General features: G+C 36.0%; 1 protein-coding gene across 3 annotated transcripts in view; it reads left to right on the top strand.

Moving 5' to 3' along the window:
- LOC121872931 overlaps window positions 1-19,555 on the top strand; it is a 40,133-nt gene extending 20,578 nt beyond the window's left edge. For 2 of the 3 annotated variants that reach the window (XM_042376065.1, XM_042376064.1), the window contains exon 3: window positions 15,301-19,555. In XM_042376065.1, the coding sequence (XP_042231999.1) occupies window positions 15,301-18,403 (3,103 nt within the window). In that variant the 3' untranslated portion in view covers window positions 18,404-19,555. Of the gene's footprint in view, window positions 1-285; window positions 442-15,300 lie in introns of those variants that run through there. The other variant, XR_006090171.1, reaches the window with a different exon arrangement.
- The last annotated feature ends 2,111 nt before the right edge of the window (window positions 19,556-21,666 follow it).

The following is a 21,666-nucleotide window of genomic DNA, read 5'->3' as shown; positions in this document are numbered from 1 at the left end:
TATTTGTTCCTACTCGTTTGCGGTGGTGTGCTGGGAATCCACAGGTTCACAGGGGATTGGCATAGCTGGGAGTAGTCACCACCTGGTGGGACGCTCACAGGGATAATGGCCGCCGCCCAGCAAGGCACTCCGACCGCATGGGACCTGAGGTGACGGTAGAACGGAGGACACTGAGAAATAATGCCTGATGGGCGGTTATCACACTCCCTAACACATTACTATTTCATTTATACATCAGGCAAAGCTTTAATCTGTAATAACCGCTATATAAGCCTTTTTTTACAGGGCGGGATGTAGCCCGATAGAGGACACTAACCTGAGGTGACGGTAGAACGGAGGACACTGAGGGCAGTGCCCCGTCGCTCATCACGCGTAGGCCTACAGTTTCCAATCTTTAATTTTTACTTTTATTTCTTACGGTTCTCACCTGAACACTTTCCGGTATATTATAACTCATGCCTTATAAACACATATTTTAGTCCTAAATTACACACTAAGGTCAGGTTCTGGTTTGCTAGTTCGTGGGTAAATTCATTGGGTTATAATATCAATGTGGCACACTCGAGGCGGGTACAAAGGAAGCTCCCTTAAAACAAAAGCCAAATGTTCATGGCGTGGGTATATCCACTTCATTTAAAACTGTAATTAGGAATCCTCCTCTCACACATTGCACTATTTGAACACAGACATAAGATTCTCTAATCACTGTACATGCCGTGGTTATACGTCACGCGAGGATACGAGGTGTATTAAGTTCACACCGATATATACAAGATATCTCTTTTCAAGTATAGTTTCTGGGTCACTTCCAACACCTCACATGGTTCTGATACATTTATCCCTTTTCCAAATCATTGTTCTCATGTATTTTCATATGATGTCTGTGGAAGTTATGTTCGCTACAGGTTCACAGACGTAAATAGTATGACCGTCAAACCATGATCCACACTTAGTCCTACAGTACAATAGTCCGGCTCAACTGGACTTTCCCAATCACCTTATGGATACCCTGAGTACTCCATAATGCTATGAATACATACAATGAATATTATATAACCGTACCTGGGTACAATACAACACATGATTCATTAACATTGAGTAGGTGAGTTATCCTTTATCAGTGTTTCCCATTTACTGAGATTCTACAAGTGCGGTGGATTTGAATGTTATGTAATATGAATTAAAGGGGGTTTTTAGGAATGACAATGATGTGCGCAGTACAAGGTGCCGAAGTGCAGGCACCAGTCTGGTGGCCCTCCTTTGAATATTTTCAACCAACTGACAGTCCCTAGCATATCTCGGGACCAAACGGGGTGACAGTACTCCAGATGGGGAAGATCGTTACGAGGGACGGACCGTCTAGATATCTGAACTACCTTCTTATAAGACCCAATAATGTATTTGCCTGATTTACCTTCTTCTTGCAATGGCCCGAGAACTTCAGCTCATTGTTAACAATCACACCTTGGTCCTTCTGCTCTGCCCAGCACATACTCTCTTTCCTTATATTATTTTTTCTGTATTGCAATACTTATATCAAGATGTACTTATGACCAATATTTAGGGTAACTAAGATGTAAGAATAAGAAACACAAAAAGTTAAATAGAGGTGTGGAAATGAACAAAGTGCTGTACAGATATGACTAGGCATTTCTGAAAGTTATATGTACATGCAAAGGGACTGAGAAGTGAAAGATTGTGATAAAATGAATGATAGGGCAACCCTGGCTACAAAATGAAGTTATCAATGGAAGCTTCTCCAGGTGATCATTTTAAGCTGCTTGAGTGTTTTTGATAATATTTTATCCATGCTTACTCTTGATTACTGTGTATCCTCAATTTGTATGGATGCTTTGTATATTTTTGCATATTATTATTAACACTAGTACAGGTTGACAATCCTTGGGGCCAGAGGCATTTCGGTTTTCAGAATGGTTAGTTTTTTTTTTTTTTGTGTGTGTATTAGCCCACCCGGGCATAGATCACTGACCCACATTGGGGCCTGGGGGTCTAAAATATAATAAAAATTATAATAATAATTTATAGGTCTAAGTCTTGTTTCTCACTTTTGATCTTTTTTTCATTCTTGTATTTCTTTACTGTATTATTATTTTATTATTACAGTATTATTGTTATTATTATTATTATTAATTTTATTGTTATGTTTTATAATTATTATTATTATTATTGTAATCATTATTATTTTATTTTCGTGTATTTTTATTAAAATTTGTATTTACTATGAATAATTATTATTATTATAATTATTATTACTATTACATTTTCGCCCCCCAGGCCCCGATGTGGGTCAGTGATCTGTGCCTGGGTGGGCTAATAATCCCTGTAAAAAAAAAAAAAAAAAAAACTGATTTTTAGAGCTTTTCGGTTTTCGGAATTTCGGATAAAGGGTTGTCAACCTGTATATTGCATGTACGAAGAATACCTGAGAGCTAAAAAAAAATCCCTCCAAGTGTTTAAGATACAGGACTATTTCATACAATGATACAATGAATACTGTATAGAAAGGACCACCATATTCTAGTTTTGTTCAAGTCTACTTCATGTTCATTAAATAGATGGTGTACCAAAAGGCCTGTGGTGGACTCATTTTCAGGATGAAATTTGGTTTATTGTATTTCCATCTTCTTGATAAACATCAGTACATACTGTACTTGTGTTTTAATTACTTTATATGGATAGCAGTTCTTTAAAAATATTTTGTCAATGCTTGTCTTATGCTTTACACTAATTTTTTTTCAAAATGCCTGTACTAAAGTTCATATTGTAGTACTGTATGGAAATTTAATGTGCCATTGTTATTTATTTAGCATTGCATTATTCATAAGTACAGTATAGACATTAATAGCTTAATGGTAGAATAAAAGTTTCTTCTTGAAATTCAGTTGTGAGTTCTTTGTCAGTTATAACTACTATAACAGGGGCAGATCCATGAATATCAAGAGGGAGGGTCCAAGAAGTTGTGGGTAGGGGAATATGGCGAGCACAGTGAACCCGCCCAGTTAGGGGGCTGTAAACCCCATAATTTTTTTTTGAAATCTGACCAATATCATGGGCATTTTGAGGTAATTTTGAAACCATGTACACATGATAGTAGGAGATATACTGAGGTTAATAGTAATTAATAAAAAAAGGGGGTCCAGGACACCCCCCAGATCTGCCCCTATAATATAATGGTGTATTTTGTTTATTTGCGACCAAGATTAAAGATGTACCTGTAGTAATTAGGTACAAAGGTACATTATATATTCTGAAATAAAGTATTACAAAATATTCAGCTTATGATTGTCCTGTATACCTAACAAGATGAAGGTTATCCATAACTTTGAGATTGTCATTGGTAATGGCTTTTGTTAGTGCTATATCTATATAAATGCATTATTAAAGTATATTCTGCCCTGTGAATATTTCGTAGTCTCTTAAAATCACACATTTGGATCTTCCTCTCCTCTCACACACACACTGCAGAAACTTTAAAATGGATTTATTAAAAAATACCTGTATGAAGCAATTGTGGGAAGGGTGTTACATCCTGTGAGGGTTTTCTCTGAACTAACACTGAACAACGAAAGTTGTAACAAAGAACAGATTGACTGCCCAAATGGGTAGTAAAATGATAGCTGGTGGAAATTATAGACTGAAATTGAATTTGGTTAAATGATACAGTGTAAAAACAAGTTACATTATACATGTTTAATGTTGACCATTACTAGTGATGTGCTGTGTGATCTATACTGAGAAGGCAACATCTCTAAATTGAACATAATTACTGATGAGGATTCACAAAGTGTACATATATTGTCCATTGCAAGCATTTACCTGAAAAAAGAACATAATGTACTGTTGCAATAATACATATAACAGTCAGTCAATACCAGTTAGTGTTCAGATTTTTTATATCACGAGTTTCTTCTTTGTCTTACCAATTTTAGTGAAATTCTCTTGGTGTTTAAATTGTTCTGGAAACATTTGGGCCAGAGTGAGAAAGGGAGTCTTAAACCTGTCAAGAAGTGATGTAGTTTTGAGTGAATTCTCAAGGCTCGGGGAAGTACTACAGTAATATTCTCTTTTTCCAGAGAAAAGTGTTGCTGTGCAGACAGTGGAAATGGTTGGTAGTGAAGCTAAGGCAGATAAATTAAGCTTTTATTAAAAAAGAGAAGGTTCAAGGATAGATTTCTCCATTTTATTGGAAAAAAAAATTATATATATATACAGGTTGACAACCCTTTATCCGAAATTCTGAAAACCGAAAGTTTTTTTTTTGTGGAGCATTTTTTTTTTTTTTTTTTTATAGCCCACCCGGGCACAGGTCACTGACCCACATCGGGGCCTGGGAGGTGAAAATGTAATAATGATAATACAGTAATAATAATAATTATTCATAGTAAATAAAATTTTTAATAAAAATACACAAAAATAAAATAAGAATGATAATAATACTGTAATAATAAAATAATAATAATAATAATAATAAAGAAATACAAAAATGAAAAAAGATCAAAAGTGAGAACCACGACCTAGACCTATGAATTATTATTATGATTATTATTATTATTATTATTATTATTATTATTATATTTTAGGCCCCAATGTGGGTCAGTGACCTGTGCCCGGGTGGGCAGTCGGTCACATCTCTGATAGGCACTGTTGGCAAGTACTGGGCATGCACCGGCTCCTGAATGTACCTGAACCTGCTCCAGTGTTGGTCTTGAAAGAGCTCACACTCTGTGTCGTCACAACACACACTGGCAAGTTGTTCCAAGAGATTGGATGTCTAAAAGACATTTTTCATGTGGATGTCTCCTAACAGTGACTTGTTGGTTTAGACTGATGTTTCCAGTCAAGAAAAGGGTTTTCATTGCTTAGAGGACATTTAGGTAAGGAAGTGACTTAGAGTCAAGTGTTTAACCCTTGTCAAGTTTTTATACAACCTTGATGGAGCTTCTGGCACCTCTCATTTTTATGAGTACCTTGGGATACAAGAGTCAGGGAGAATTATCTTCTTTGTTGATGACATGGTTGCAATAGCATTTTGTAAAGGCATAAATTCTGCTACATTCTTTGCTGTTGGAAATTCTTTTGGTATTATTAATTCTTATATCGAAGCTCTCTTGCTCTGTCAGGTCAATGCTAGGATGCCCATTGTCAAGGTGTAAAGTGATAACATTAGTAAGAGTGTTAGATTTGGGGTTTTTTCTCTTGGATTCTGTCCTTAGGAGTTCATCAAATGGTGGACTTACTTGCAGTGTGCATTGTGTCTCCCCATTTTGCAGGAGAGTCTAGTAAGTTGACACTATTCGTTTGACTAGAATAACTGGGATTTATGTTTCCTCCTCTCTCTTGGATTCTTTAAGTAAAGGCTGAAAGCATAATCTGGGCAGTAGACGGAACAACAGCTGTCACAGGGGAATGAGCAGTCTGCAGATTATCACCAATTAATTACCTTGGCTTTGGTTTTTACTACACCCCAGAGAGTTTAGGTCTAAATGTTTATTGGCTATTCCTCGCTGACTTTGTTATAAATATGGGTTTTCAGGATCAAGTATTCATTATTATTCATGTTCAGTTAACCTCAGTAGTCTGTTCTTTTTCATTACTTTAGCCTCTTGCCACTGATCGGCCTGTTAGCTGCTTGGGTGGTCATTTGACAAGTAAAGGGCATGAACTGGTTCTAAAATGTACTCGTATCTGTACTGGCAGCAGTGTTGGTTAAATCTGGTCTTGAATGAGATCACACTCAGAGCTGTCACGACACTCTCTGGCAGGTTGTTCCAATAGTTCACAACTCTCCGAAAAAGTTGGTCCTGACAATTTTCTGAACATCTGCCAGCTCCAGGTATGAACACTCAGTAATGTCCTCTGAAGTACTTATAAACTTCTATCAAGTTACCCCTTGTCCACCTATAGTATAAGCAAGGCAATTACAATCATTCTAATGTCTCTGGTAACCTGAGGTGCTATAGTGCAGGCACCAGTCTGGTGACCCTTCTTAGAACATTTTCAATCGACTGACAATCTCTAGCATATCATGGGGACCAGATGGGGTGACAGTACTCCAAACAGGAAAGCTCCTAACTTTTGAAGAGTGTTACAAGGGATGGGCCATCAAGGTATCTGAATGCTCTTTGTATAAAAACCCATGAACTTAGTTGCTTGATTAACCTTCTCACAATGGTGAGAGAACTTCAGTTCATTGTCAAAATACACACTTACTCTAGGTCCTCACATTTGGTCTCTGTGAATGCAGTTTCTTCATCCCATTGGGACTTATAATATGCCTGCTTACTGTTGGTGTGACCTTGGTGCATCCTTTTGCATTTTATGGCATTGAATCTTAACAGCCATTCCTTTGACCACTCCTGAAGCTGACAGATCTTTCTGTAGCTCTTGATACCAAAGCACACAGAGCTGCCAGATGTACTTCAAGCATCACTAGTGAGAGTGAAGCTGTGAAGAAGTAACTAATGCTTGCTTTAGTTCATGATCATGCACTCCACAGGGAAAGGGTGTTTAGGTATCCTTTGGACCCTCTACAAATTGATGATCACCTACTGTTACAGTACTACAGACTCCCAACACATACAAGTACTTTTATTTTAATAGCTTTGACGTTTATCCTTAGTGGTAGCTTCCAGAGTGCACTTGATGTTACAAGCTTAGACCAATCAACTGTGTCAAGAATTATAAAGTGACATTTGTTCCAATATCAAAGTACGTAATAATAATAATGTATTATTACAGGTTATACCTCTCTGTCTGGCAACCTCGGGACCTGAGGTGCCGGACCATGGAAATTCACCCTTTTCCTGGATAGATAGTGACTTGTGCTTACGCTTGGAAGCACTAGCACCACTTTCACTGCTTCGAGGTCTCTTTGAAGATATATTGAAGGGTTAAATGTTGTACAGTAGGTTCTCCAATTTTGGGAGTTTTTAATTCAACGTTTTTTATTTGGACAAAAAAAACTACGCAATTTAAAATTTTGACAGCGGAAACTCGAATTTCGACGGGTTTGAGCAGCCTACAAATGTTCAAACGTGCACAAATCGTGTAAACAGTGTCATTTCTCTTATGTACAAAAGATTTATTATTGTTTATTACTGATGTCTTTTTGATTTAATTAATTTTTATGTGTGCAAAATGAACAATACAATTCATTAATAATATCTAGAATATTAAAACACACGAGGAAATGAGACGTCATTGTTTTCGTTGATTACAAAACCAGTGACTGACTGGATCTGGATCTACATATAAAACTGAAGAAAATAAGACCCTGGTTGTAGCTGTTGTAAAATTAACATAAAAAATTAATATGGTTGTTTTAAGTAATGTTATTTAATATTATTAAATGGAACAATATAAGTAGCTAACCATTAATGGTAAAGAAAAAAGTGAGCTCACGTATGTAAGTGCGCACATGTGAAAACATATATTCATTACTATACCTAAGAATATGAAAGCAACACTTAGTTACTGTTCATATATGTTTTAATTAATGTTTCTGAATTTTTTTTATTGAATTAATGTTTGTGTGCAAACTGAACAATACAATTCATTAATAATACGTGGAATATTAGAACACACGAGGAGACGAAACGTCATTGTTTTCGTTAATGTTTACAAAAACAGTGACTGATTGGTTCGACATATGAAACTGAAGAAAATAAGACCCTAGTTATAGCTGTAGTAAAATTATTGTAAACAAATTAATATGGTTGTTTTAAGTAATGTTAATAAATGGAACAATATAAATAGCTAACCATTAATGGTAAAGAAAAAAGTGAGCTCACGTATGTAAGTGCGCACATGTGAAAACTTATCGTCATTACTATACTTAAGAATATGAAAGCAACACTTATTTGCTGTTCATATATATTTTAATTAATGTTTCTGAATTTAAAACAAAAATTCTACCCATCAGTGGTGGTAAAGTTGAAAACATAAGGGCAGCCAATGATGTTGTGTGTGTTTTTACTCGGATGACGTTTGCTCAACTTTAGCTGAAGCTGTAGAACATAAGAACTTTTCTGTGTTGTATTTAGTTTTTATTTAATTTATCTGTTATTTTCGTTGGTTTATTTGGATGTTGCTTTATTACAGGTAGTAATTCGCCAAAAAAGTAGGGTAAATAAGGCAAAATTTTGCCAAACTTCGAAAGTACCAGACTCAAATTAATTTTCTCCGTGGGCAAACTAAAATTGTTCTGGACCACAGAATGCCAGACTAGAGAGGTACAACCTGTATTAGCTTTATTATAATTATTATTACAGCACAGTATTATTATTATTACTAGTCTTATTATTTTTATTAATATTATTGTTATTAACGAAAATCTTCATGATATATTTTCTTCTATTAATGTTGTCAAAATTGATCACGGCAAGTGCCTACACTGAAGCACAAGAGGGATTTCAGTGATAAATTCTCAATACTCATATGTACGAAGGTTGCTGCATTTAGAATAGCTATCCATCTCATTTTTTTTTTTTTACCTTACTGTATATCTCGGCCTATAAGGCGTCGGGGTGCATAAGATGGCCCCCCAAATTTCCATTTAATAAGTTGCTTTTGAGCTCTATTCGCTGTATAAGGCCGGTACCCCAAATGTGACACTTACCCACTGACTCAGTAGTCCTTACCAACCATCCTTGGTTTTTTTAAAATAAGGCCAATTCACTTCAAGTAATGTCATCAAATGTTACCGGCTGGTGTAGTGTAAACACTAGTGACGTCACTTAAGCGTCTGCTATTTACCGGTAACTGGAACTAATGTCGGTGTCGAGTAAAATTTTTCCATTTACTTGAAATGGATTTACCGATTTATTTGTTTATTTATTTATTTATAATATACTGTAATATATTAAACACACTGCAAGTATTTTCTTTAATTTATACGCTTGCTTCGCACGAGACGATCTGTGGTGGGAGTGTTCCCTCGTCTCGGTGGTGGGACTGTGTTCCGACTGTTTATACAACAGCAACCACCGTATTCTAATTGTGGTGTTTCATTAGGATTTGAGTGAAAAAGGTTACCGGTATGTACTTACTACATACATTTATTACACAAACATATATATATATATATATATATATATATATATATATATATATATATATATATATATATATATATATATATATATATATATATATCTTGATAAAATCACACGGGAAAATGGAAACAACGGAGTACCTTAGCTTTCGTCTTTATTCAAGTTTTTAAGACCAAATTATTTTGCAAAAAAATTGGGGGTCGACCTCTAAAAGGGTAATAGTTTCGTTAGGTTGAAAAATATTTACCAGTAACTACCAGTAAACAATGGAAAAGACGCACCAACGCACCACCAGCTGTGAGTGTCGGTACAGTCGCCAGGGCAGTCTCTTGCGTCATCATAGCTAGCCCAAAGTAGCCAAATCCATGGTATGGTATACACAGGACGATGTAGAACAAAGTACTGTATTCATTTGTTAAGTTTATTTATAGATACTGTACCTAAATTTTTGTTCATTACATTTGAAACATCAATCTTTGTTAATTAAATTTGAAACAAAAGAAAACTACGATACCGTATTTCTAAATACCTGGTATTTTCATTAAAATATTACATCACAAGTATATTTTACCTTAACTGTGACTGAATGAATATAGGTATTCTCAGAAATAAATATGGAAATATAATATTTTTGCTGGAATGACGTACATATTACAGTGGAAAGACGAAAACAATGACTTTCGCTTTCTTTCGTTATTCAAAAGATTTTACCGTAATCGCTTTTCGAATGGTTTTCAGTTAAAAAACTGTTGTACTCGTAGTGTATTACAATAATATTCTATCCTATCATTAGCCTTATAATCCCACAACTGAAAACCATTTGAAAAGCGATTACGGTAACATCTTTTGAACGAAAGAAGGAGAAAGTCATTGCTTTCGTCACAATTTTATCCCACTTTCCACTGTAATACGTACATCATTTCAGCAAAAATATTACATTTCCATGATCTCAGAAATAAATGATAGTTTTGTTGAAACGTAATGTACAATATTTAATATTAAAATGAAAAAATAGCTATAAAAACAATTAATACACCCGTAATGTACTGGCTGGGATCTCCACTCGTCCCTGCTCCCGCGTCCAAGGTCACCACTCCTCCCAACTCGCTCCCTCCGCTCCCTCCTCTACCTCCTCCACCTCCTCTGCCTCCTCCACCCCCTCTGCCTCCTCCACCCCCTCTGCCTCCTCCCCGTCACTACTGCCGACAACGAACACAAATGCTTTGTGAATAACTGTACCTCCACTTCCTATGTACAGTACTGAACTGTACTGTGCTGTGCATTTTTACAAACAATAAACATGGCAAGAAAAGCTATTAAAAAAAAAGAGATAAAAATTTCACTTTACTGTACAGTACCTATCCTCGGCGACAGGACTGGGGTCATCGGGCTCAATGTCACTCAATTCCATAACGGGTGGTGAAGTGGGGGCGACGGTGGATTCAGCTGCTTCCTCACTGCCGCCAGTGATTGATGGTGTTAAATCTCTCCTTCGGTGATCAAAGAACATGGTGATGGGGAGTTGTCGTCTCTTTCTTTCATTTCTTCCATGATGTTTTTGTATGGAGCGAAAACGTCATCCATCCCTCGCATGAATTTCAGGGCACGCACCATGGAGGGGTCCATACTATAGGCCAGGTTTTTCAGTGCCTCAATATTCCTGGTCATCTCCCTCCAACTTCTCCAACGTTATTTCTTGGTGCTCTTCCTCATCCTCTTTCCCTTTCGCTTCCTTGCCTGAGTCTACTAACTCCTGTAGATCCTCCTTGGTCAGCTCAGTGTCGTGCTCTTCAATTAGCTCCCTAATCTCGTCCTCTGCCATGTCCCGGAAGCCTTCAGCAGCCACTTTCCTTGACAGTGCCAGGGTCTTTCTGAATATTTTCATTAAAATCCATCAAAATCATTTTCCTTGTCATCGTCTTAAGCACCAAACAGCTCCTCCCAGTCTTCTCCTTGAACAGGGCTAGAGGGTACGTGTTTTTCGAATCGTTTTCAATTAAGAAAATGTTATAGCACATGTATATTTTACCTAAACTGTGCCTGAATGAATATATTCTCAGAAATAAATAGTAGTTTTGCTGAAACGTGATGTATTTCAATGTAAAATAGGATAAAATACATGACGAAAACAAAAGACTTTACCTAACCTTCCAATGTTCAAGAGATGTTACTCGTTTTTTTAATAGTTTTCGGTTAAAATACTGTTATATTACAATGATATTATATTCATACTGTGCTTGATATACTACAATCACGGAAATGTAATATTTTTGCTGAAATGACGTACGTATTACAGTGGAAAGTGACGAAAACAATGACTTTCGCTTTCTTTCGTTCAAAAGATGTTACCATAATCGCTTTTCGAATGGTTTTCAGTTAAAAAAACTGTTGCATCACAAGTGAATTAGGATAGAATATTATTGTAATACAACAGTTTTTTAACTGAAAACCATTCGAAAAGCGATTACAGTAACATCTTTTGAATGAAAGAAAGCGAGTCATTGCTTTCATCACTTTCCACTGTAATACAGTATGTACGTCATTTCAGCAAAATATTACATTTCCATATTCTCAGAAATAAATAGTAGTTTTGCTGAAACGTAATGCATTTCATTGTAAATTAGGATAAACTACATGAAAACAAAAGACTTTACCTAGCCTTCCGATATTCAAGATATGTTATTCGTTTTTTTAGTAGTTTTCGGTTAAAATACTCTTATATTAGTGATATTCTATTCATACTGTGCTTGATATAATACTTTCACGGAAATGTAATATTTTTGCAACTACAATGCTGATGTCAACACAAGCGTGGTTACCGCGAGACTGACTGAGTGAGGGAGAGCTATGCGTGTGTGTGTGAGGTTGCGGGAGCGGGCGGTGTCCCGTGAGAGGTGCCGCGCGCGAGTTGAATGGCGCGCGATTTGAATGTACTTCGATTACTTCAATGTACAGAATATTCCTCCGGCAGGACAATCCGCGTATTTGCAAATCCGTGTATTATAAACCCGCGTATGTTAAGGGCCGACTGTACTTCAATTATGTTAAATAATTGTTAAAATGACTAAAAAAATTAATATAAGACTTTTAAAATTATTGAATAGTACAGTACAAACTTCTTGATATTTACTAAAATAGTAAGGAATTTAAGCCCTAGAACCGATTACTGTATTGGCGGACTAATACGACAGCCAGTGTGCAAGCGAAAACATGTTGAGGGGCTCTCGTAAGGAATTTGTTGATTGAGGGAATGCTTGTTAACCGAAGTTAAGAATCTTATGGAAGGTAATTCGTTAACCGAAATCTCGTTAAATGAGGGATCACTGTACTTTATTGCAAGACTGTTACTTTTTTGCATTAATCATCAAAGTATTGTTTTAAAAACTTTTCTGCCTAACATTTACCATTTACCTTATAGGCTGACTCAAAAGGTAGGAGTTGATGCAAACAGGTAAAGAAAATACAAGTACTGTAGCTGCATTCAAATGGCTTTGGAAGGGTATACAGTATTTGTGCCTTGTCAGTGAGTTATAGGTACAAGAATATAATACAGGTTGACAACCCTTTATCCGAAATCCTTGGGGCCAGACATATTTCAGTTTTCGGAATTTTTCGGTTTTCGGAATGGTTAGGTTGTTAGGTTAGGTTAGTTTCAGTTCAGTTTAGTTAGGTTTGGCATAAATGAAATTGTGGGATAAATATAGTCCATAAATACTCTAGTACAGTTTATTTGTAAGGAAAATATTCTGTAAAACTTCAAACAGATACAGTAAAGGTACATTACAGCTGGCTTGTTTATCATGAAGAGGACACAGTGTTGTCATCATCAAGTAGGAGTCAGACATCTGAAGATGGGCCAGGAACAGGACTCTCAAGTGATGACTCAACACTAGGACAGATGGTCTTTTTAAAGGCTTCTTTCAGTGTCATCTGTCTCATTAACAGTGGTTTCTGTCTAAGCAGTCTCTCTTTAATTGAATAAACTGCCATAATCTCGTGCTCACTGATAAATGCATGTTGTTCAAGGGCAGTAATTAACTGATCACAGGTTTTCACCACATCGTCTATGGAGACTTTTTCACCTGTGTTCACAATTTCATCATCATCATCATCATCACTACTATCCTCATGCTTATCTTTATTTAGCACCATTTCAGCTATTTCCCCATCACTCAATGAATACACAACGGGTGCATCATTGTCAATGTTCAGCAATTCTTCAATGTCGGCTTCCTCCAACTTATTTACACTTTCGGAAGATAAACCTTTGGCGTAAGTAAGGAGGTTTGATATCATCATCTTCTCTTTAGTGACACGAAATCCTTCAAAGTCTTCATCTGCATCTTCATTTCCTTCAAACATCGTTGTAGGCCAAAGTTTGCGCCAAGCATTTGTTAATGTTGGTTTATCAACAGCGTTCCAAGCATTAGTAACTGAATAAATGGCATCCTTAACACTGAACTCTTTCGTGAAGCTTTTGATTCCTACGCCTCTGTTGACTGCATCAAGCATACAGTTCAAAAAAACATCTTTATATTTGCTCTTCATGGAGCGTAAAATTCCTTGGTCACAAGGCTGTATTAAAGACGTCACATTGGGGGGAAAGTAAATGCCAAAAACATTACTTTTCACAAGAAGTTCAGCAGGGGGATGTGCAGAGCAGTTGTCAAGGAACAATAGAATTTTAGTTTGCTTCCAGTCCAGCTTCCCTGCAATGAGCTTGTGCTGATGGTACGAAGTGGTTATTGAACCAGTCTGAAAATATTTCTCTAGTTACCCATGCTTTCTTGTTGGCATAATAATGCACAGGTAAATTGTGTACACCTTTCATACATCTTGGTCGTCGGCTTTATCCAATCACTGCCAACTTTAACTTGTGTGTGCCTGCAGCATTGGCACACCCAAGAACAGTCAACCTGTCCTTAGCATCCTTAACACCTGTTGGTGCTCTCTCATCAGCGGTTGTTAACGTTTTTCTAGGAACATAGCGCCAGTACAGAGCTGTTTCATCAGCATTGTAAATTTGTTCACGACTAAGGTTTTCATCAGATATAATTTTGGCAAATTCGTCAATGTAATGTTCAGCTGCTTCATGATCAGCAGAAGCTTTATCACCACAGATTTTCAGATATTTTATACCATGACGCTTCTTAAATTTCTGCAGCCAACCTTCTGACTATTCACACTCATCATCAATGTTCAGTTCTTCGTGGTATATTTTACCTTGTTTCATGACCATCAAACCAGTCAGTGGAATACCTTCAGTTCTTCGTTGTCGAATCCACTCAATCAGCACGTGGTCAAGATCTTCATTTTTTGCCCTATGCAATGTTTTTCTGTTTTGCAGTATTATGGGGTCATCACTGTCAGTGTAAAACTTCAACAACTTGTCCTTCTGTTTCTTTAAGTCATATACGGTGGTAGTTCCCACACCATATTCTTCAGTAAGATGCCGCACAGGTACACCACGATCAAGCTTCTGTAATAACTCCACTTTCTGTGCTATCGATAATGAGAGACGCTTCCTTTTCTTCTCGCTGTAACCCATAGGGGTATCTGAAGCTCTTTTTGGCATTTCCAGTGAAGTTAAACAAAATTACATAAAAATATGAGAGCAGCAGACGCAAATGTGTGACTACAGTAGTAGCAACACTGAGACACATGGCGCCTCACTCACCCGCTGCCCGACGTTTGTCAAGCGCCCAAAAGCGTCAGGTCCAAGTCATGTTCGATTTCACAGTACTGTATGTATTACAGTACAGGTATTATTATTATTATTATTATTAATTTTATTATTATATTTTATTATTACTATTATTGTTACTGTATCATTATTATTTTATTTTGGTGCACAGTATTTTAATTAAAATTTTTATTTACTGTACTATGAATAATTATTATTATTATAATTATTATTACTATTACATTTTTGCCCACCAGGCCCCGATGTGAGTCATTGATTTATGCCCGGGTGGGCTAATCCCTGTTAAAAAAAAAAATAAAATAAAAAATTGCCCTACAAAAAACTTTCGGTTTTTAGAGCTTTTCTGTTTTCGGAATTTCGGATAAAGGGTTGTCAACCTGTACCCCATAAATTTATTTCTCTTAATAAGGATCCAGACCTTGAAGACATTATACTTAAGAAAGGAAAGTCACATTATCCCTAATATTTTATTTAAAGGACCTACAATACATTCATTATAATAAGCCCTTTTTTTTTTTTCAGGGATCAAGACATTAAGGAAATATATGCTCAAGAAAAGAAAGTGGTCCCTGGATGGACTTACTGCAAATCCTCAAACAAGTTCTACCCAACTGATAGTACATTCAAGGTTGAAACTGCTATTACATACAATTTAATTACTTTAAGTGGAAAAATTTTAAAGAATTTTCAAGAAAGTAAAGCATTTGAAAATCAACTTTGGGTAAAAGATTTAGGGACAGTGGATGTTAATAATGTTTTTCTTACTAAGGGAACCAAAATATTGAGAAAAAAAGGTTGTAACATTTCCCCACATAGTATTTGCCATACTGTCAGCACAGTTAATTATAAGTGTTTTGTTGACATGTTAGTCATTTTTTCTCAGCCTGTAGCGGATGATGACAAAAACAAAATGGGAAATATTCTTTACAAGGTATTATATGAAAACTCTGAAGTTCTCATTCCAGACAGAATGTTGAAAACTTTCAATTGTGCATATATATATTCTAGCTGGAATAAAGCTAATTCAGTTATGATGACATCCTTCAAATCATGTATGGAAGAGTTCTGTAACATACTTAAAAAAACCAAGCTGTCTAACATCCCCCTGACTGTACTTTTGATGAATCCAAAGCATGTAGCTCCACCTCAGATTTTAGGAGCTGATAAATGTCTGACAGAGGATAAAGCTTCCACACCCGCAAAAACAATTGTAAAGGAGGAATGTCAGCTGCAGAATACAAGAACTGATGCTGAAGAAAGCAGAGGTCAAATAAGATATTTAAATGAAACAACTTTTAACTCTGAGGACTGTTCAAGATCTTCAGGATGGAAGCACCAAGTACAGGTTGAATTACCAGTAGATACACAATTGCCACAGAGTAACAACACCTGTCAAGCAAGCAGTCATCACTCAAATGTTGTTCAAGACCTAAATCTTCAATCTAATGCCATAACTCATTCTTATTCTGATGTGGGACACATTACATATTCATCAAGTAAAGTAACTCCCAGTAAAAGCTTGCTAAAACCAGTGAGCAGAAGTGCCAGCAACCTACAAAACCAAACACAGTGTAATCCCTTACTTAACAGTGATGGTGAATCAGGAATAAAAGCAGTTCAACTTTCAGATTCACAAACTGTTGCTGATAAGTTTACTGAAGACTGTAAAGCCGCTTTTGGTAATAAATTAGGGGAAATTCACATGCTTTGTAATAAGATGGCATCAGATGTTGCCAAACACAGACTATCTACTGGGTCAGAGAAACAATGTGTGTCAGTTAAAAATATTAACTCTAAAACTAACCCCTGTGCATCTGTTACAAATTTTGCTAAACCCTCTGAGGTCAGTGGAAAGTGGAGTCAAGTAACCCAGACACACAGTAGTCCAAGTAAGTTTCCATCATCAGGCGCTGAGAAGAAAATGTTAGGAACTCAATCAAATAAGCAAAATAAATTTTGTAGGGATGAAAAAAATTCTAAACTTCAGACAAAGAAAATTAAAAAGGATGATTCTGTACCAACACAGAACAAACCAAGCAAAATAATAACATCTAACTACAGGGAGGAGCACCAGTTTACCAACCAGAATGCAAGAGAAATTCATGGGAAAGTCAGGGAGTCAATTATCTTGCCACCAACTACATCATGTCCAGATCCATGTGGCATGAAAAGGAAATTTTATGGAGTTGTTAGCACAAAAGTAAAAGAAAAGGTTTTAATTCTCATTGGAGCTTCTGGTAGTGGAAAAACCACATTGCTAAACTTTATTGCCAATTGCATAAAAGGTGTTAAAACTGTAGATGAAGAGTTAATTTATGTGGAAGGAAACTCAAAAGAAGCTCCCTGCCATACAACTTCAATCACAGCATATACATTTTGCTTCTTGGAAGATGATATTCCTATCACTATTATAGACACTCCAGGCTTAAAAAATTCTTCGGGGGCAGATGTGAATGATTATGTCCAGTCACTTAAAACTTTCATAACAAATGCTGCCTCACAAAGTCTTGACATCCATGCCATAGGTTTTGTAGCACAAGCTCACCAGGTGCATCTGACCTCATCAGAGCTCTTCATCATAGACTATGTATCAAAACTGTATGGTCAGGGTGTTATTAATCACTTTATACCTTTTATCACATGTGCTGACAACCAGAAGACTCCTCTGGTAATAGAAGCTATGAAGAACTATGGAGTAAAATCAAAATTCTTCTTTAAGTTCAATAATTTTGTGCTCAGTAGAACTTCAACACAAGAAATTGATGATATGGATAGGATATTTTGGAAGACTGGGAACAAAAATTGGAGAAAGTGTAAGCAGTACTTGCTTGAGCTTCCAGCTCTTTCTGTTAATACATTTAAAGCCATACAAAGTGAAGTTTATGCCACAACAGTTATGGATTCTGCTGTGAGAGATCTAAAATCTGAATTGAAGAAATTTTTAAATTCTTGTCAAGATTTTAAACACATGACTAAAGAAGCATTTAAGATTTGTGAAAATGTGTGGGAATTTGCAGCAGTTGTGCACCACCTAAAATGTACTCAAGAGTCAGACACATCAGATGTGAAGAGCATCTTGATAACCTGTACAGATGAGATGTGCAAGGAAAATGCCTTTCCTTCCAAAGATTGTGTAAAACTGCTATCTCTTGCACCATCAAAAAGTCTTCTTGGTGCTGGTATAGGGGCCATCCGTAGCCTTGGACCTCTTTATGAGCAGGTTAAGATATCTGAAACAAAGGAAAGTGAAACTATGGAATTATCTGGAATTTTTTTCTGTAAAAAATGTCAAGAAGATCATAGAATAGAAAGACAAACAACCAGTGGGATATTAAATTTGCTATCTAGTATTGGAACCAGCAGTAATATAATTACATTGAAGTGCACAGACTGTAAGTGTGGTGGTGTTTTCCATGTTAAGGCAACCAAAAGGAAGCAACAAGCATCAGTCGATCTTTCCTCTGGATATTTACTTAATCACATTGAAAAGGTTATTAATAACATTCTTCAAAAATGGTCTCTCTCAGGACGCCTGATTGGCAAAAACCAGTATCTCTACCATATAAACCTTGCTTTAGATCATAAATTTCGAATGTTAATTGATGACCTTTTGTCTGTGAAATAAGAATGTCCCATGCACTCTTCTTGCTTTTGCTGAAGGTAACATCATCAGTGGACATCATTATTTTTCTGGTGTTATAGTACTGTACATGAATTTATATGGTAATTATGCAGTTATATAGATGTCTTTAAGTTCCCATTAGTTTGAAGACATACATTGCAATGGATGAGTATTACAATTCCATTTTATATTTTAATATTCTCAGTCCATGATAAAAAGTCGAGACCTACAGCAGCAATATGTTCATGATGATTCTGACTACAGGTGTACTGTATTTTTAATTATGAAAGAGTTCCACTGTATACAGTATCACATTTAAGTTTTACTCTGGGTACAATGTATCAACGACTTTTGAGCATTATACTGTATCCTGAAATATTTAGTACAGTACTGAACATATTAGTAAGTGATAGTTTGTAACTTCCTTGTTGGCCTGAGAAATACCACTGTCCAAGAGTTTATACTGGTTCTAGGACTGAAATGTATTTTTCCTTGTGCACCTTAGTTTCTTAATGGCCACTCAAATTAGAGGTGGCCATGCAGAAGGAAAGAGGCCAGTGGCCTGTGTAGGAGCATTCCATTGTTCTTGATAGTCTTGTCAAGGGCTATTTTGAAGCACAATACTGTTCTCAATTCCACAGCTTAGGCTTTTCCTGTAATTTGCATTACAGTACAGTACTGTATAGTATAGCACTTCAGTTCCACTCACTCAGTAGTCACATTCAGTAAACTAATGTAATATCAGTAATGGTACCAACTTCCCCTAAATGTCCTGATACTTTTAGATGTTCCATAAATTGTCAATCCCAAGAGATACATCATATTCCAGTAACAATGGATGGTATTTTCTTAACCTCAAAAGAATTAAATCTCTTTGATAAATTTTTGGTATAGCAGTTTGACCTTTCCAGGTTTTTTTTCTTTATCAAATTACTATAAAAAGCTGTTTTAAATTTTTATTTGAGAATAAATATAAGCCCAACCTTATTTTTTAAAATTTTTGTGAATATAGTACAGTACTATAAAGTACAGTACTATACACTGACAAAAGCTGACATTAAACCCTTCTATGTTATGTGAATTACTGAACGTTTGTTTTTGTATTGGATTCTTGTAATAAATGTACTGTAATTGTAAGAAACACTGTGATACTTATTTAATATTTGAATTTCCCCTCTGGGTGATTGTGCACATATTAATTTTTAGGATTATTTTTATCTAATGTTTTGTTATGTACAGTATTGTAAAGAATGAGAGAAAGTGGGTCATTAGAATGTGTGGTAAGAGGTCCATTAGAATGTGAAGAAATAGGTGGGAGGTCCATTAGAATGTGAAGAAAGAGGTGGGAGGGCCATTAGAATGTCAAGAAAGAGGTCCATTAGAATACGAAGAAAGAAGTGAGACATCCGTCAGGTGAAGAAATAGGAAGGGACATCCATTAGAGTGAATAATGTCTTTAAATTGTTAATAGCATTGAACCACATCAGAGTAATCATATGAGCAGTACTGTAAGTGGTATTTGTGCCAGAAAATTTAAGCTACAGTACTAAGAAAATTCTTGTGTTCTCAAGTACAGTACCATAGTTTGTAGGAAAGCCACACTGGATTAACATTATCTTGATCAAATTTAAGCTACAGTACAGTATATATTTTGATTAAAAGTGTGAAAGTATTTGGCTTCAAACTCGGTTTTCAATGTTATAAGTGTTCTAAGAGTCCTTACAATATTTATTGATGCGCTTGTCTTTAGTAAGTCACACAGTTCACAGCATATTCAAAGCATTATAAGGCTGCCTGCTTTAAGCTACACTTATGAACAGTGTCCATTTTTTTATGGTTTTCTTCATTTTAAATCATTTTTAATGCAGTGGTGGAAAAGAGGTTCATAAATATTAGTTGGAATCATTTACAGTTTTGCAATATCCAACTCTAAGCAGCATGCCCAATCTGGATATACGGTACTATTATTTTGCTGTTAACCATTTCAATGTGCACTGACTAGAAGAAGTGATATAAAATCTTTGTACTGTACCTGTACAGTACAGTACAGTATTGTGTTTGCATTCTACAGTTGTATGGGTGTATACTGGGGTTGGTGATTTTCAAATGTATGAGAGGTAAAAGACATTATTTTATGTAGTTCCTTTGGTATACATTGTCTTTATCTATGGATTTAAGGTAGGGGATATACGGTACTCGTCTGCTTTAAAGTTAATAATTATATTCATTCCATGAATATAAGCAATAAATCATACTGTAACGTTCTAACATTTTGAGAACAGTAGCTCTCATTAATGTGCATTTTTTGGCAGAAAATAACTGAAAAATTTATCTGGATTGTTATAATAAATTTAAAAATCTATGTTGGCCAGCAGGTGCAGCCAACTTAATTTTTTTCCAGAACAGCCCCAGTTTAAGAGGCTAACTTTCTATTACGTTGGTAATTGTTTCTTTATTTATTTTTCTAGCATATTTCGACGTCAGTTGCGGGTCGAGTCGTGTTGCGTCTGTAACAAGGCGTGTTTGGCACTCGGGCCTTTGTTGTTGAGCGGCAGAAATTGGACAGTGATTACATAAGATCACCAAGATGGTCTTAGCGATGTGAAAGTGTAAATCGATGTAGGATTTTTAATGCTAGACGCGATTGTATATTTGAAAGCTCAATCTCCACTGGTTTTGAGGTACAGCCCAGGTCAAGAGGCCTACAACCACAAAATCATTGCCATATGACAAAACTTTTATTTTTATTTTTACTGAGTTGTGGTCACGATTGTGATTGACTACCCAAAAGCCAACCAGGGAGTGTAGTACTGTGCCTTTAGTTAAATCAGTTCATAGTGTCATCAGTGACTGCGGAAGAGGTTGTAAATAACTTAAAGTGAATACAGATTGGCAAGCTGGTAAGGCGCCACTGCCAGCAAAAACCAAGTCGTATTATTGCTGCCACAGAGACTTATTTTTACTTTTGTTTGTGTGTTCTTTCAAGGACTGACATTGTGCCTACAATCCACCATTCATAGAGAGATACAGTGTACACAATGATAGCACAATGAGATATATTCATTGATGAGAACTGGAAAAGAAAGTACTGTATAAGGAAATAATAGTTAAAATAAAATAAAAATATCAAGCTTGGCTATCCTGAAAGGCATTTTATTACCGCCCAAAGAATTTTTTTTTTCTGTGTTTCTAAAGGACTGAGTGGAAGTATATAATCATTATTCATAGCAAAATTCAGTTCTCGGGCCATTGCGAGAAGAAGGTAA

This window comes from Homarus americanus, unplaced genomic scaffold (genome assembly GCF_018991925.1).
Source record: "Homarus americanus isolate GMGI-L3 unplaced genomic scaffold, GMGI_Hamer_2.0 scaffold11022, whole genome shotgun sequence".
In the NCBI taxonomy this organism is placed as follows: Eukaryota; Metazoa; Arthropoda; class Malacostraca; order Decapoda; family Nephropidae; genus Homarus; species Homarus americanus.
This window is presented reverse-complemented; position numbering and strand designations above follow the sequence as displayed.